The following is a 16171-nucleotide window of genomic DNA, read 5'->3' as shown; positions in this document are numbered from 1 at the left end:
TGGCTTATTGACTTACATGTAAATAAGTGACCTTTTGCCTGCTGGTGGGAGAAACATGCCACTGCATGCCATTGCACGCTTATATTACAATAAAGGGCACCAAGACACCCCCCCACCCCCCGTCTTTTTATAGTTCCTAAGTGTGACCATCTAAATTGATTGGTCTTCTCCTTAACCTTCAGAGCATGTGCTGTTATATGGTAAAACATTTGCTTTCAGCACTTTAACGGCTGCAGTGTTGGGAATATTTTTTTTTTATTTGAAGCGATGCCCTATCTGCATTTTCTTGCCAAGCGCATAATTTGTTAAGTAGCTTCCTGAGAGTGTCTGTGACTTATATAAAAAGGAACACAGTTGTGTCTGGTGTTGCTTTCTGTGGGAGGTAACACAGCGCAGCCCCTTTGATGTGCAAAAGTATTTTATTAGATTCATGAAATCCGAGAGACGGGGTTATCTTTATGTGGGTCCAGTTCCCCATCAGTGAGGTTGCACAAGGTTGGGATATACAAACAGCTTCTTTTGCTTTTATAGAAACCTCTGTGTATCTCTGTATCTGATCCACTGAACATCTTCTCTTTTACTTATAAATTGAACTCTTTGTATCCCTGGATACAGTCGGTGATGCACTGTACGCTACAGACTGGTGGCAAATTAAAGAAAAACCCAACATAAAGCGCCTCAATACGGTGTGCGCCTAGATATTGATTCTCTAGGGCAAAATCAGCCACTCATCCTCTACTCCCTGTCTTGGTACTGGTATATAGTGAACTATGTAGTGAGATCCTCAGCAAAAAGAACAGCTTCAGTCATTACTGGAGTCTCGGCCCTATTAATTACATCACTGCTTCCTGGTATATATGCATTTCACCACAAGTTTTTGGTATTTATACATTCCACCACTGCTTCTCAGTATGTATACATTCCACCACAAGTTTTTGGTATTTAGGCATTTCACTACTAGTTCTCAGTATGTATACATTCCACCACAAGTTTTTGGTATTTAGGCATTTCACTACTAGTTCTCAGTATGTATACATTCCAACCCAGTTGCGATGCTGGCAATAGTAGTCAACCGACCAGCATTTTTGTATATTCATATGAAACTCAGTGTATTTTGCAAGATTATTAAATGAAAATAACTTTACTCTTAGTTTTTGTTGTGGTACATCAATCTGCTTCCATTAAACAGATTAGTACGAATTGTTCGTTTTAATTTTTTAGATTTTCGCGCCATATTTTCATGCCCGTTTCCACACGCTTTGAGATGTATTCCAATGAAAATACGTCTTAACACTCTGAAATAACCATCAGAAACCTGTGGAAATGCCACCAAATCTAAACAGGTTCTCTCGTCCATCTGCCGTTACCCTTTGGGGCAATGCATGATGGTACATTTTTGCTTGGTTAGTGACTATTGTCTGTACATTACTTTTAACAGTGCATTGTGAGATACTTTGAGTGCACCATTTAGTGTGTAGCAATTTAGGACATAGCCTAAGTATCTGGAACTCTACTGAAGAGATGAAACCTCATTCAAACAAGATTTTACCCTATTTTGGTGTTTTGATATTGGTGGCTGAGAGAGCTGTCCCTAAAGTTCCCATATGGGTTGAACTGACGTACATGTTAATATAATTTTCCGACAAGCGGACTCAAACCATGCCAGCACAGTGCCTCCGAAAGCTTAGCAGAGTCTCCTCTCTGCAGGGGTTAAGGATTCTTTTTTTCCCCTTTAATTTGTCACCCATGTTGTCCACACCACATCGTAGCATCCTCTCAGACAATCAGCTCAGTTGGTGAGTCTGACAGAGCGGCGATTCCGACTATACCTCCACCGCTGCTACACGATGATTATATTTATCCTTCATTGGAAAGACAAGTGGAAATCCTTTAAGTGGATTCCGAATTGCTGCATCATTATAACTCCTGAGAAAATACGTCAAGCAGCAATTTATGACCATTATGTTCAAATGGAGAGTGTCATGATGTTAAAAAAAAAATTCTGGGAAATAGCTGCTGAACTCAGTGGAGAGTTTAATAGGCAGTGAGAGGAAGCGGCTTGGCTTGATATGCAGCCACGCCATTAACGGCAGATTTTTATTTTTATTTTTTATTTTTTTTTAAATTTATTTATTTTTTTTTTTTTTTTTGCAGATAATCACTGCTCGGCACAGGAAAGACCTCAGTGTTATCTAATTGTGAGTGCACAGGAATGTTACATTAACCCCCATAAGCCCTCTGGGCTGTATTTGCAAAATTGAAATAATGTTGTCAGCAGGAGATTGTCAGAGTTTCTTGACATAAATTCGAGAGAAAGTTGTTGGGTTTTTGTCGATACCAGTATTGATAGCGGTGCAGCTTATTAGTGTCAGTACTTACTGGTACCATTAAAGGAATTTCTCTTTTATCCAGTGGGATTCAAACTCAAAACCAAGCAATCCAGTGTTCTGTGCTCCTTTTTAGCCATTTATTTTAATAAAAATGACTGCCATTCACAGGTAAAGAGATGGAATTAAAGGTTTTACGCTTGTTTTTGATTCATTTTCAAAGGACTGGCTGTCTGTTTTACATGTGATCGGTGCAGAGAAACAACCTCCAGCTCGTATATAAATAGAACTGAGTCAATACATGTGCACAGGTAGATTTTTCACAACAGCAGATGTAAGAAAGCGTTTGAAATGTGCATTTGAAAGCCGACAGTTTGTGACTGTTGACAGCAGGGAGATGATGGGACCACTGCATCCAGGCGCTTCAACGCAGTTAACGGTGTTTAAATTTAAGCTGGTGCTGTAACTTTCTATGGTTAATGTTGGTGGTTTTGCATAAAACGGCACTAAAAGTTTGAAGGGAAATGTGGATTCGTTTCCCTTGTGGTGGTCTTAAACTGGGATGTGGAGTCAAAAGTGGTTGCTCAAGCTGCTTTGTTCACAGAACGCTGCAAACGTGTGACAGATATATATTTACATGCAATGTTTCACCTTCTGTTAGCTGTGGGCGCTTCTTTCACCTTTGCTCTAGCAGTTTATCTTGAGAGTATTAACAGAATAAAGATGTCGTCGCGCAACACTGACTGCATTGCCATTAGTAAATGATTAGACACTGGTTGAAAAAGTTAATTCAGCAGCAAGCCAATGCAAACCGAACACGAAACAAACAAATGAGTCAAACGCAGATAACAGACAGTGAATGCTCCAGCAAAGATAAGGCTCTGTACAAATATCTCTAAATTGTATTGTAAAGTGACAGGATATTTATTTATATCTTATTTCCACTGCAGACTCAGACAGCTGTTAGTGGCTTTTGGAGTTTTCACAGCATTGGTTTTCACTCAGAGGAGAAGCCTCACAGAAGACATGAAAAGTTAATACGGTTTAAAACCTTCCTTTAAAATATTTTTTGGTAGACTGCTCCTCCTTTATTTACACTGCAACTCAACCTCCACTGTACTATTTTGACAGCAAATTGGATTCACTCCACAAAAGGAGTCTGAGGGGCCCCGAGACTCTTGAGACATTGTGACTGTATGTGAAAAATGAAATAAGTGCTTTTCCAAACAGTTTGGTTGCCCTTGAGCAAGCGCCCACAGCGTTTGCTTCCACGTTAGCGCTAGAAGTAGCACTAAAGACCACCCTGAATCTTGTCATGGCCTTATTTGCACCTCAGGGGGGGCAATAAGATGGTTAGGTGTGGCAGTGGCATCTAACATTTCCTCGGTGTTAAATGACATTGGAGCTGTTATGGCAAGAATGTATAAATTCTGCTTCCATGTAGCAAAATGTGTGGACAAGTGCAGGTATTCTTTCACAGACGGCTTCACAAATTAGCTCGCTTGCATTAAATGGTGCGGGAGGCTCAGTATGAAATATTTTCCTTTTGTTTATCTTGCAGTCACAACATAGCACCAGAACAGAATGGAAATGCAGACATGGCATATCTTTGTACTCATGTAGCAGAAGAAAAGAAATGTTGCTTTGCTTGCACTCATTAATCCAAAATAGATCAGACAGCATGTGGAGATGAATAATGTTTTTTTAATATCTCTTTCCCTTTACAATTTCCCCCTTGCACAAGCTTAATATTTACCTATGCTTCGGGAAGGTTGCAACACGAGAAGAAAGGATGAGCGTATGTATGGAGGAGGGAGCGCTTTGAGATGTATGTTTGAATGTATGGATCCACCATATGTAGTTCCAGTAATAATTTAATGCAAAAATTACCACAGACATGCACCAGTTTGTAAACAGATGGCTTCATCCGTCTCGTTTGGCACAGAAATCTCAAGCTAGGATCTGGTGTTTACAATATATTTCATTTTAATTGATGAATCTCTTCATCTAGAGCAGGGGTGTCAAACATGCGGCTCGCGGGCCAAAACCGGCCCGCCAGAAGGTCCAATCCGGCCCATGGGATGGAAAAATTACAGAGAAGTCATTAACTGCAAATTGTACATTTGTAAAACTAGAAATTTAAAATTATTTCTAGACCATGACAAGTTGTTTTGATCACAAAGTAAAATACAAGATTGTTCATTGTTCTTTTTTCATTTTGTGTCTCATTTTTGTAATATTTTGTCTTGTTTGTGTCTGACTTTTGCCAATTGCCTCATGTTTTCAGCCTTGTGTTTCTCATTTGTTGTTTTGGGTTTCCGTTTGTCTTGCTTGTTAGTCAAATTTTTTGTCATTGTATTTCTTGCTTTTGTCATTTTTTGTCTTGTTTTTGCCATTTGTCCATTTTTTTGTCGCTTTGTAATGTTTTGTCTAATTTTCTATCTCTTTTTTGTTTTGTTTTATGACGTTTGTCTCATTTTTTTCATTTTCTTTCTTGCTTTTCTCGTTTTATGTCTTGTTTTTGTCATTTTTGATCTCATTTTTGTAATTTGTTTTTGTTGTCTGACTTCGGTCGTTTTGATCATAAACTAAAATACTACATAGAAACCTGGGACTAAATGTTGTGTGTCTTTGTAGACACTCTGTGATCTGGAAGTTGTAATGTGTAAATGAAAAACTGAGGCATAATGTTGAAATTGAATTTATTTTTATTAAGAAATTTCAGGTTTTTCATATTATTTTGTAAAAAGATAGTTCCTTAAATGTGAACTTCTTCGCACTTAAGGGGAAAAAATGGAATTGTGGTGATTTATAGGTTCTTATGTTGTGATTTTACTGGTCCGGCCCACTTGAGGTCAAATTGGGCTGAATGTAGCCCCTGAACTAAGATGAGTTTGACACTGTTGATCTAGGCCTTAGTATTCTGTTAATTCTTAGCATGGTGCTTTATATTTACACTACAAGACACCAGTTCAGCCTCATGCAAACCACTAAAATTGCCCTCAAGTAAGTTGAAGCTAAAGCAATAAATCGTCCAGGCTGTTCCGCTGCTCATACTTTACTGCAGAAGCTTCTTTGTATATGTCAACTATCAAGCAACAGTGCATAAATTCCAAACTATTCTATGACGTATTGGGTTTAGAAGTAAAATGTTTTTTCCCCTAAATTCTGTGCATCATTGTCAAAATATTAAAAGGCTCCAAATGATTTGTTTCTTTATGTCAGACAGATGCTTTAAAACTGTGTTACGCACCGAGGGTTTAGTGATGAAATGTGTACGTACCGAGAAATCTGAGATAGTTGTTTCCGGTGTGGTGATGGATCTTATGACCGTCCCACATTGTTGATTTTGTTGACATTTTAATGCATTCGATGACACACAAGTCGCTCACAAGGACAACTAAATGTTATCTTGTAGTTTCCAAACATCTGCCGTCCCGACGAACGAGCGCCGGTGCGTTCAGGCGAAAGTCGCTGTTTGATAGGCAAACTAGTTGATCCGTAACACCTGTACTGACTGTGTTCTCCATCATCCTCCTCCTTCCTCCAGCGCTTCTTTTGCATCCTGAATGCTGTCAGAGCTGACAAAAATTACATCTTATTAGTAATGTGAATTATGTTTCTAATGTCCAGCACTAATTACTAGTGATTTTGCTGTTGAAATTACAGCTGGCTCTGCGGGGCCTGCGTGGCTCGGGCCCCTCTGCCTGGGGGTGGGTGTCCCCGGTGTCTCTCCCTTTGAGCCCTGGGTCTGCTGGGTCTGTGCTCTCTCCCGGGGCCTTGGGGGTGGCGGCGGCTGGTCTCTTCTGGGGCGCCCTGGCTGGCCCTGGGGTTTGGGGTGGGTCGGCCCTCCGGTCGCTCCCCTGTCCTTTCCTGCTCTGCTTCCCTCCTCCTCCCTCCTCTCCTGCCTGGCCGCTCGTCCTCGTCCCTCTCCCTCCCCTGGGGGGGCTGGGGGCCCTCCGCTGCCTGGGGGTCTGGCATGGGGGCCGGGTGGTCTCTCTGGGGGGGTGGCTCTGGCTCATCTGGGCACAGGCCTTGGTACTTGCCTGTGTGCCGCCACTGGAGATAAGTTTCTGCTGGCTGGGGGCTTCTGTCCGGGCCCGGTGCTGTCCTTGGGTGTGGTGGGGTGGGTGGGGTCTCTGTGGTGCTGCGGGGTGGGCGCCCTGCATCCTGGACGTGCCGGCTCCGGGGTGGGCGTGGGGGCTCATGGCCCTTGCTTCCTAGTGGTGCGGCCTGGTCCTCCCTCCGGGGCAGGGTGCTGCATGCGGCTGGCCCGTGGTGGGGCTACGGCGTCTGCCGGGGCGCTGCTCCAGCACTGCGACTTCTGGGGGTTTTGGTGCTGGCCGGGCCAGTCGGGTTCGTGTGGGCCCACCTCGGCCTCTTGTCTCCGGGCTCTGGGGGCCCTCTGCATCAGTACCGGTGGTCTTACTACCTGTCTCCCCCGCTGCTCTCTCCTCATGGGCCGGATCCACACCAGACTGCCTCTTACTGTGCACTTCACATACTTCACACATCACTGTATATAGTTACTCTTAGGCACATATAGGGACACAACAGTTAGGGCCCCGAGAGCAGGTGGGGGCAGGAATGATGGGCTCTGTGGTGGGGCGGATGGCAGGGCTCTACGGCCTTGTCTCTTCCCCATCACCCTCTTGCTTGCCTCCCCTGCTCTCTTTGTTTTTAATGCACCACACACACTCACACCTTGGGGGTAGGTCTGGGACGGCTCGGGGAACTTGGGCCAGGGTAGGCTGCAGAGTAGCCATCCTCTGTGGTCCTCTGGCCCGCCCCCTGGACGCCTCGCCCAGCCTCCCCACTTTTAATGCACCACATGACACTCAGGGTTACACTACCACGGTGCAGGGATAATGTCTCCAGTCTGGGATCGGGAGACATATTAATAGGGAGTAATGGGGGAGATTTCACTAATATGGCCTCACTGGTGGGACCCGGCCCCCTTATGGCTATGGGGTGGCGGGGGTGGACCATCATCTGTGTTGCTGTGGCTGGGGGGTCCCCGGGACCTGGGGGCTGTGGTCGGGGGGGGTTCTCCTGCGTGCCCGACGGGTCCGGGCTGGTGCGATGACTCTTGGTGGGCTGCGGGGGCTGGAGTGGCTGTCCTGGTGGGCGCTGTGGCTGTACTGCGGGCTGGTGGCATGTGGTGGCTCTGTCCTGGTGGGTTGTCAGGGCGCATTGCGGGGGGTGGGGGCCCTGGGTGTACTGCGCTCGCCTGGGGCCTGGTGCGGGGGGTATGCGGGGTGCCTCCCTGTCGGCATCGCCGGGCCCCACCACACTATCCATTTTTACTCTCTGGACTCGCATCGGGTACCGGCTCCGATTTCCTCTGACCGGCTCCCGGTGGTGGCCTGCCTTGTGATGGGCTGGTTGCCGCCCCTTCGGTGGGCCCCTCGGCCCCTGTGTCTGGCTTCCTGGCTGTGTGGGGCCGTTGGCCCCCTCAGGGGAGGGAGAGGGGTTGGGGTGGGCGGGTCGGGTGGTGGGGTGGGGGGTACGGTGGGGACTGGGGTGGGCGGGGTTGGGGTTTGGGTGGCGGGTGGGTCCTCGTGCCCCGGGCCGCCTGGGTCGGTCTTGGTGCGCTGGGGGTGTCGGTAGCTGCTCCCTCTTGTTCTCCGGGTTCGCGTCGTTCACGGTGGCCCTGGTGGCTCTCTGGGGGCGCCACCCTGTGGCTCCTACTGCCTGGGGGGAGGGGTGCCCTGTTGGCTTGGCCCTGCCTTGCCGTGATTGCTGTTCTGGGCTTCCGGGTCCTTCACACTTGCATGTTTGATCAGGTCTCGCCAGCTACTGCCGAGTCCCATTTCAGCAAATGATGGGTCCCACCAGAATGTGCTGAGAATCTCTCCAGTCTCTACCCTAAACTCATTCTCTCTTGCACTAGCATCCTCTTCTGGCCTATTCTGTTCTATTCTATACTATCAAGACACCCACAATTATGGTGCTCAGTACCGTTTGTTCATTATTGAATCTCTTTTTCTTTTGTGTTGGTTTGGTTTTCTTTTCTTTTTTCAAATTTTTCTTTTTTTTTTTTATTGATGGACAGTTAGTAGTTGGGCATAACACACCACCTTACAATCTTTAATTGCAATAGCAACGCCTGTTATTTTCTATCCCTGTTCATCCTGTTCGTCCTGTTCATCCTGTCCAGTCTTTGTGTCCCCCACACATCACTGAGGTGTAGCACTGCCCTCCCTGGCTCATAATAGGGAATTCTAATAAAGAATATCTGCTTAGCTTTCAGGGAGGGCCGGTGATGGTCACACACATGCACTAAATATTAAAATATTTGGTTGCAAGACTAAAATATGCATCAATCTCATATAATGTTGACTCCCCTTTTGTGGAGTTAAACAATGAGAACAAATGCAGACAAAAAAAAAAAAAAAAAAAAGAAATTACAGCTGGCAGTGATGCGTTTAATGCTGCGCTCTTGAAATAGATTTTTATTATTGCTGACGGGGTCAGATTTTGGTGACAGGAGGGGGAGGAGAAAAAGCAGCACAGAATTGTATATTTCTGAATAATGTGAGGCAAAATAGAAATCAGCCTAAAAGCTTGAAGCGTTTTATATTAAGCCACAAACCTAACAGCTAGCATGGCCTTGAAGTACAACTGAATATACTTTTGCAATTTCTTATATTTACACCAATTTACTGCCACAGTGTTGACTCTGTTTCCATTTACTTGTGCCTTTTTTAAAGTGAGAACAAGTAGTGCTTCTCAAAATAACAGCCTAAAGGGTTATGCTAAAAACGAAGGAAGGCAAAGGTGAAAGTGAGTAATGGAGGAAAAATATATATTTGGATTGTACTGCATCCAATACAACCCCCAAAAGAATGAGATTGATGAGGTTTGATGCTTAGGGGGCAGCCCTAAAAATAAATATAATAAATATAAGAATAAATATGCATTTAAATATCACACAGATGCACGAAACAGTTTGATTGGTGGCTGGATTTTATGGGTCTAAGGTGCTGTGGAAGCTTAGATAGAGAAGTTTTTATTTTTTCATATTTTCAGTCAGCTTTGAGAGAATTCAAGCAGCCACACAATTCATATTTCAGTCTTTGGTTTAGGGATGTTATGCATGACCTATGACTAGACCTCTTGCCAAAATAACAAGGCATTTGGCAGTGGATTTATGGGGAGAATATTATAAAAATACAGAAAAATATTTCACTGCATGCCATTCCTTTGCTCTATTTTCTCTGATTTTCTGTTTTTCTTTACTGCAACTATCTAATAATGACCAAAAAAAGTAATAAAATAAGCTTATTCTGAAAAAATGAACAGTAACGGCACTGTTTCTAATGTATCACCTGTAAAAATGATGTAGTAACGCACACATGGTCTTTCATTTGCACATGCATATTACATAGCAAAGAAAGAAACACAATACCGTTTGATTTTACGCACCTAAAGTGATGTGAAAACTTGGAGCAAAAAGATCAATTTTTCATATTTTAAGCCAAGTTTGAGAGAATTCAAGCAGTCTGACAACTCATAAATCTGTCTTTGATTTAAGGATGTTATTCATGACCTATGAGTCGACCTCTTGCCAAAATTAAAAGGCATTTGGCAACGGATTTATGGGGAGAATATTTCAAAAATACAGAAAAATATTTCACTGCATCTGCTCTTGTCAGATTTTCTGTTTTTCTTCACTGCAACTATCTAATAACAACAAAAAATAATAAATTAAACATTCTGTCTTATCACCTATAAAAATATATATCTGTAATATTAAAATGGTGTGGAGACTTTGAGTAAAAGTGTATTTATGGGACAATAAGAGAATATTTCAAAAATACAGAAAAATATTTTGGCCGGAGTTTGACTGAATGCATTCCTCTGCTCTCTTTCACATATTTTCAGGCTGTCTTTAGTGCAAATATCTTATAATAACAATACAAAGAGTGTATTCACACAAAAAATGACAGTGCTGTTTTTAACACATCACCTATAAAGATAAGCTGTAACGCACACACACGTCTCTCATTTCTATTTCATTCACACAACTAACATTTCAGCCTTTGCTTTATCGATGTTGTGCATGGCCTTTGAGTAGACCTCTTGCCAAACTATAAACAGCATTGGGTTGTGTATTTAAAGTGAGAATGAAAGAGTATTTCAGAAATACAGAAATGATTTTGGCTGAATGCGTTTCTCGGCTCTTTTCCCGCAGCTATCTAATAAAGAACAAAAAAAAGATGATTGTAAAATAACAATATTCTGACAAAACAACCCGAAAAAACCCGCTGTAACGTGCACATCTGGAATTTGCACATGCATATTTGGTATTTGGATGAGCGGCTGGTCAGATTGAGGAAGATAATACTCTCTACATGCATAATCATTCAGATGCTGGCTTCTGCTCTGAATCCAACTTTGCACAAAAAGGCCGTCCAGCTGCGCCCCTCTGCTTTCTGTTGCCTCTGTTTTAGAGGCTGCCGTCAGATAATTACTTCTTCAGTTGGTCCAGAAGGGCACTCCTGCCACCGAGGAGAACGGCTGCAGCACCCGGCGCTCTGCAGGTCGCAGGATGGAAATCATGTTTACGCTCTGGAGTGCATGCATTACCACAATAAGGCATTGATGTACCATAGAACAGCTATTCATTACAGCCTTGAAAGCAGAACTGTAGCCTTAGGCCTCCTTGATGCTGCTTGATAAGTCCTTGGAAGACGTGTCACCTACGCCGTGTCCTCTCGGTCTGCCGGCATTATCTGCTTAAACTTTTATCATGTTGGAATCATTAAGAAGCCAAATCCTCTCCCTTAAGATTGTCCCAGCAAAAAAGGTCTGAGGATCTCCGAAATGCCTTTATTTTAAAATTTTTCCCCCCCATATGTTGAAGAATCAGTCAGTTATTTTGAAGCAGTGCAGCAGCCCAGGATTAAGCTTAGAAGTGCAGCAGACAGCAGCACTCCCTCGCCCTGCTTTAGCCTCTGAGACTTCCACAAACAGCACGGCTTGTCAGGGCTGATTGCAGCGGCACTGGGGCAGATAAGTCAGTCTTACTATTATCCTATGTAAGCTAGGAGTGCCAAATTACAACTTTAGCCTTAAAACCCCCGCAGAGTTTGCTTACGAATGTCTTAAGCCACAGCTGTGAATAAAAAAAAAGACGACTAAAAAAGGAAGACGGACAGGGATTCTGATAGAATGTGTGGATTCACTTCAGCCTGTTGGGTCTCGGCTGTCTTTTTATTGCTGTCAGCATCTTCCCTGCCTCATAACTATGATGTTCTGACAGCTTTACAAGGTCTGTAATTTAAATTTATCTCCACCACGCCATCGATTCTGCCCCAATGTCATGTGTGTCCGGCCGCCATCTAACATAGAAATGTCGTGGCACAGCTCCATTAGCATGTATGGATTTTTCCCAGCATGCCTGACGCTGTTTATATCTTAAAACACTAACACACAGGGACAGTTTTACAACAGGAGCATTATTAGATTAAAGTGGTGAGGCTCTAGGGGGCAAAATGAGAATAGGCAATTTGCGGCACTTTGCCCTCGGAGATGTGTTGGATGTAAATTAGTGTTAAAAGGGACGGCCTTGCACCGAAAGATTGCCACCTTGTTTAGATAGTTGCAGTCATACTAATACAGCCATTGTGATGTTTTATTTGATATTCTTGGTTTAAACTTCCTCTATGTTCGTTTTCTGTTCTTTCTGCTCTTTTATCTGCCTCACATTCTTCTGCTCCCTCCATTTACCACCAGTTCAATTTCTCCCAAGCTCCTTACTATGTGATTTATGACTTCTGCTGCACCATAAATAACTGCGGAGGGGAGGAAAAAAAAAGAGGCTTTTTTTCCCCCGTTTTTTTCTTACCTTTCCCACGTACTGCGGGTCCGACCCCATGTACTCCTCCAGCACGAAGAACTGGTTCCACACCCAGCCCCTTTTGACCCGCTGAAATCCAGCCGCCCCATTCCTCATCGGGCCCGCCGAGCTCCTGGCGTGCTCCCGCCCCGTCCGGCTCCGTCCCAGCGGCGGCGAAGGTGGACGTAAAGACGAGACCGAGCCCTCGTTGACAAGACCCCACAGGAACAGCAGCAGGCAGTTCCTTGTTAGCATTGGCGATCTGTGAGGTTCAGGTACCCCCGAGTTTAAAGTCCACGCGACGAGAACTGAGCCACAGTGAAGCTTTGTGTGGATGATGGTTTGGTAATGGTTGGGGGGGAGGCGTTGTGCTGGGTGTGGTGAACCCAAAAGCAGTTGTGTTTTTTTTTTTCCTGGGTTTGTCAGGATCAGGGATTTGTGGAGGTCATCACCTGAAAGGAAAGAAAAACGCTTAGTTAAAGAGATCTGCTGAATCCTCAGTGTGTGGTTTTAAGGGCCGATATCGATGCTGATCATTGGTACTAAAGAAAGATCGATAAGAATGTGACAGCAGGAAACACATTCATATCTAGGCTTCTTCATTAGTAAGGTTGTCTATCACTGCATATGTAAAGTAGAAATAAGAGAGATTAAATTAAGAAGCTCGACTGAGATTGATCATTCGTCTCCTGCAGTTACATCTGCTGTTCTTTTCTATTTTCTTAATCTTTCACTGTTCTGTCATTTTTATTGCCCGCTAAGGTCTGTATTTTAAAGCACTATTGATTATTTTTTTTCCCAGACTGTGATGCAAGGGAATCTGTGGCTCCCTTGTAACTTAACCGCTAGCTGTTAGCTTAGCTTTAGCCACTGGGAAAGCAGTAAATTTCCTGGTTTGTGGCGACGGCTTGTATTTTTTTGTTCAGTTTTTCTCAGCTTGAGAGACACTTCTGAGACACAGAGTGACTAGAGACAGAAAACAGGCTGCATCAGAATCAAAGCAGTGCATTTAATAGGGGTTAATGAGTAGTATGATACAGATAATCAGAAAAATGCCTATAATCTGCCCCTATAATTGGTCAGGCCTACATCTGTGCCGCCAGTTCTGCGTTACCTGCATTGCATATTAATAATTACTCCAATTAGACTGTCTTGAAGCACCCATGATGATCATATACAGTAGGTATGAGGTGTTGTGTAACTTGCTTTGGTAGCACTTTGTGGCCTTTTCTGCCAACTCCCTAACTGCTCGCATGATAAATGGTTGTGCTTTCACTCTCAAGCATAAAAATAAGCGTTGTAATTATTCGTCTGGTGATAGATTACCTCCACGCCCGACAGTTCTCACGGATGCATGCTCTAATTAGCGAGATTACTTGTCTGTGGAGTTAAAAAACTGTGACTTTATTTTTGCCGTCAATTAAAGGCCACCCCACACTGTGCCACAGAACCTGTTGGCCTTCCTGCAGCCTTGATTGCCCATCGAGGTTGAAAGTCGTGTGTTCTTCAATGAGGCTTTAATAAGAGGTTGCTGATGAGCTTCGCCGTTTGCCTCACAAACCTGAGCATTTTTGATCAAAACTTAATCAGAGCTTAAAAATAGAATTGAACCCCATATTCAGGAAAAAAAAAGCTGTTACTGTTGTTACATCAGTTGCAAACAAGTGGAGATAAAGCGCGATGCATTGGCAGTTCATATATCAACTTGACACATGTACTGTTAGAAACGTCAGTGCAGAGCAGTGATTTCTTTTAAGATACGTTGCTTTCTCTCAGACATCAACTTTGCTGAGGAGCACAGTTTGACAACCAGTGGCCACAGGAGATCGAGCCTACTGCTGTAGCATGTCTTCTGACAGGCATGCATCCTATGAAAGTGGCACCTCATATAAAAGATAACCAAATGCATAATCCAGTTCGCAGATGTATAATTGGACATCCTATGTATTTATTACCAGTACGTTTTGTCACCACATACATCACTAGAAGCGGAAAGTGGCTTGGATGCATACATAGAGTCCAATTGTAGGCAAGAAAATAAGAATATTAAAGACATATTTATCAAGACATCTTTTGAAATAAGCTCATCACATTTTCCGGCTCCAAAGGCACCGTTTGTGAGTCACTCTGTAGTAGTAACCTAATACAGTTTGTCAATCTTTGTTGGATAAAACACAAAAAATGCATGATTAACAAGACATTACTTTCCCGTATTTACAGACGTCAGGTGAGTTATGTAGCACTATAATGAAAACGACTGAAGCGCAATGACCCTCGTGTAGAAGAGAGTGAAATATTACAGAAGCAACCTAATTTGTTAAACCTCATTCATTATGGAGGGAACATTTGCACCGTTGCCATTCGCACCTTGTTTACAATCTTGACTACCATGTCAACACTCCAGCATTCAGCTCCGGCCTTGTTACAAGACACGTAATTGAGCTGAAAACAAGGGAAGGGAACCACAAATGGTTGGAATGAAGAATGGAGCTAATGGTTTCCACACCTGGTTTATTGTTCCTCTCTCCCTCCTAATGCACTTATAAGCTGTACAGTAATGGAAGACAGCGTGCCTCTAATTTCATAACTGGAGCCCTCATTGACATCATTGTCTTTGATTAATTATACAGACTTGGAACATCGGCTTCAGAGCGAGATTACTTCAACAAGGTTACGCCGTGCACCCGGATCCATTCATTCTCTCTGTCACCGCAGTATCTTAAAAGTCAAAACTGATCTGCGAAAAGTTCCCGCTGCAAAATTGGCAGGAACTGCCTTGACACGGGTCAGACATGCCTCTCCCGCAGGTCACTCCTCATTTAGCATCGACATAATGGAAAATGACTGTTCCCATAATTCCTGCAAAATCACGCTTCTGCCACTGTACGGTCCTGGGAGGGCTGGATGCATATTTTATGAGATGAGTTCATTAGCATATGTCGAGCTTCGGTTTGCGAGCCTTGACCCGTGTGTCTACTTCAGATAACACAAGGCAGTGGGTTGACAGTGTTCTCACACATCACCTTCAATAATCAAAGAACATATGGCTAGCCGATCTGCCGCTGCAGATTACCACCCACAAGAAACTCCCACAGAAAGTTATTAGTCGTCAAGGCTGCCATAAACATGACAAACACATAAGTAGGCATTGACTCCTGGAATGGAGGGGAGAAATGAGTCATGTGGATCAAGTTGTTGTTTTGTATGCACTTTCATTTCCTCTTAGATTAAAGGTGGAAGTTTTTTTTATATTCCTCTAACAGCTGCTGCAGTGTTTTGCATCAGAACCAACATTATCATTCAGAGACATAGAAGAAGTTGTAGTGGTTTTAACGAGGTCAGAGACCTGTCTGCTCAAGATTCAGTGAGGAATTTAGTGTGTGATTCTGATGTGAAGCACAAGCATAGAAATTGATTTTCTGAATGTAAAACTGCAATATTTAGTTCTCGTGAAATGGTTTTATGTGTTAATTTTGAGGATGATTTACTCCAGATTGACCTTTTTTTAAATATAATTTCAGCTATGCAACAAAACAAAGCATCATATAGTGAATCCAAGGCAGAAGCAGGAATTCAGGAGCATATAGAGGAGTATAATATTGAAAATTCAGTGTCTTGGGGCTCAGATTGTGTAAAGTCTATCAAACATTATGGACTTGAAGATTGGCTGTGTTGAGTGTGGCAATGGGCACATGTGTTGCCGGTCCAGAAGTGACCTGGGAAATTATGCAGTGATGCAATTTCTACTATACAAATTAAATTATATGCATAGGTGTCATGAATCATTCCCAGCAACAGAAGTGCAAGGGTGTCTCAGATAAGCCTGTAAAACTCTGATCTGAACCCATCTGGACTAGTCGCCTTTCTAGGGGGTAAAATGCTTTAATGGCTTCTTGTCATTCAAAATCCAGAGCTTCCTTTTGTAATTTGTTGGACTTTGTCAACTCAGAATAGCTCAGTTTAAATTAAAGTAATATGCTGCCAGTTAGTTTCAAAAGGA

At 43.4% G+C, this 16171-nt stretch overlaps 1 protein-coding gene across 1 annotated transcript in view; it reads right to left on the bottom strand.

Annotated features, from left to right (window-relative positions):
* The window catches only part of LOC111579182 (cadherin-12-like), a 119374-nt gene that overhangs the window by 64751 nt on the left and 38452 nt on the right, over positions 1–16171 (bottom strand). The window contains exon 2 of the mRNA XM_023286353.3: positions 12181–12623. Coding sequence (XP_023142121.2) covers positions 12181–12426 — 246 coding nt within the window. The 5' untranslated portion in view covers positions 12427–12623. The remainder of the gene's footprint in view (positions 1–12180; positions 12624–16171) is intronic.

Source organism: Amphiprion ocellaris, chromosome 22 (assembly GCF_022539595.1).
Source record: "Amphiprion ocellaris isolate individual 3 ecotype Okinawa chromosome 22, ASM2253959v1, whole genome shotgun sequence".
In the NCBI taxonomy this organism is placed as follows: domain Eukaryota; kingdom Metazoa; phylum Chordata; class Actinopteri; family Pomacentridae; genus Amphiprion; species Amphiprion ocellaris.
This window is presented reverse-complemented; position numbering and strand designations above follow the sequence as displayed.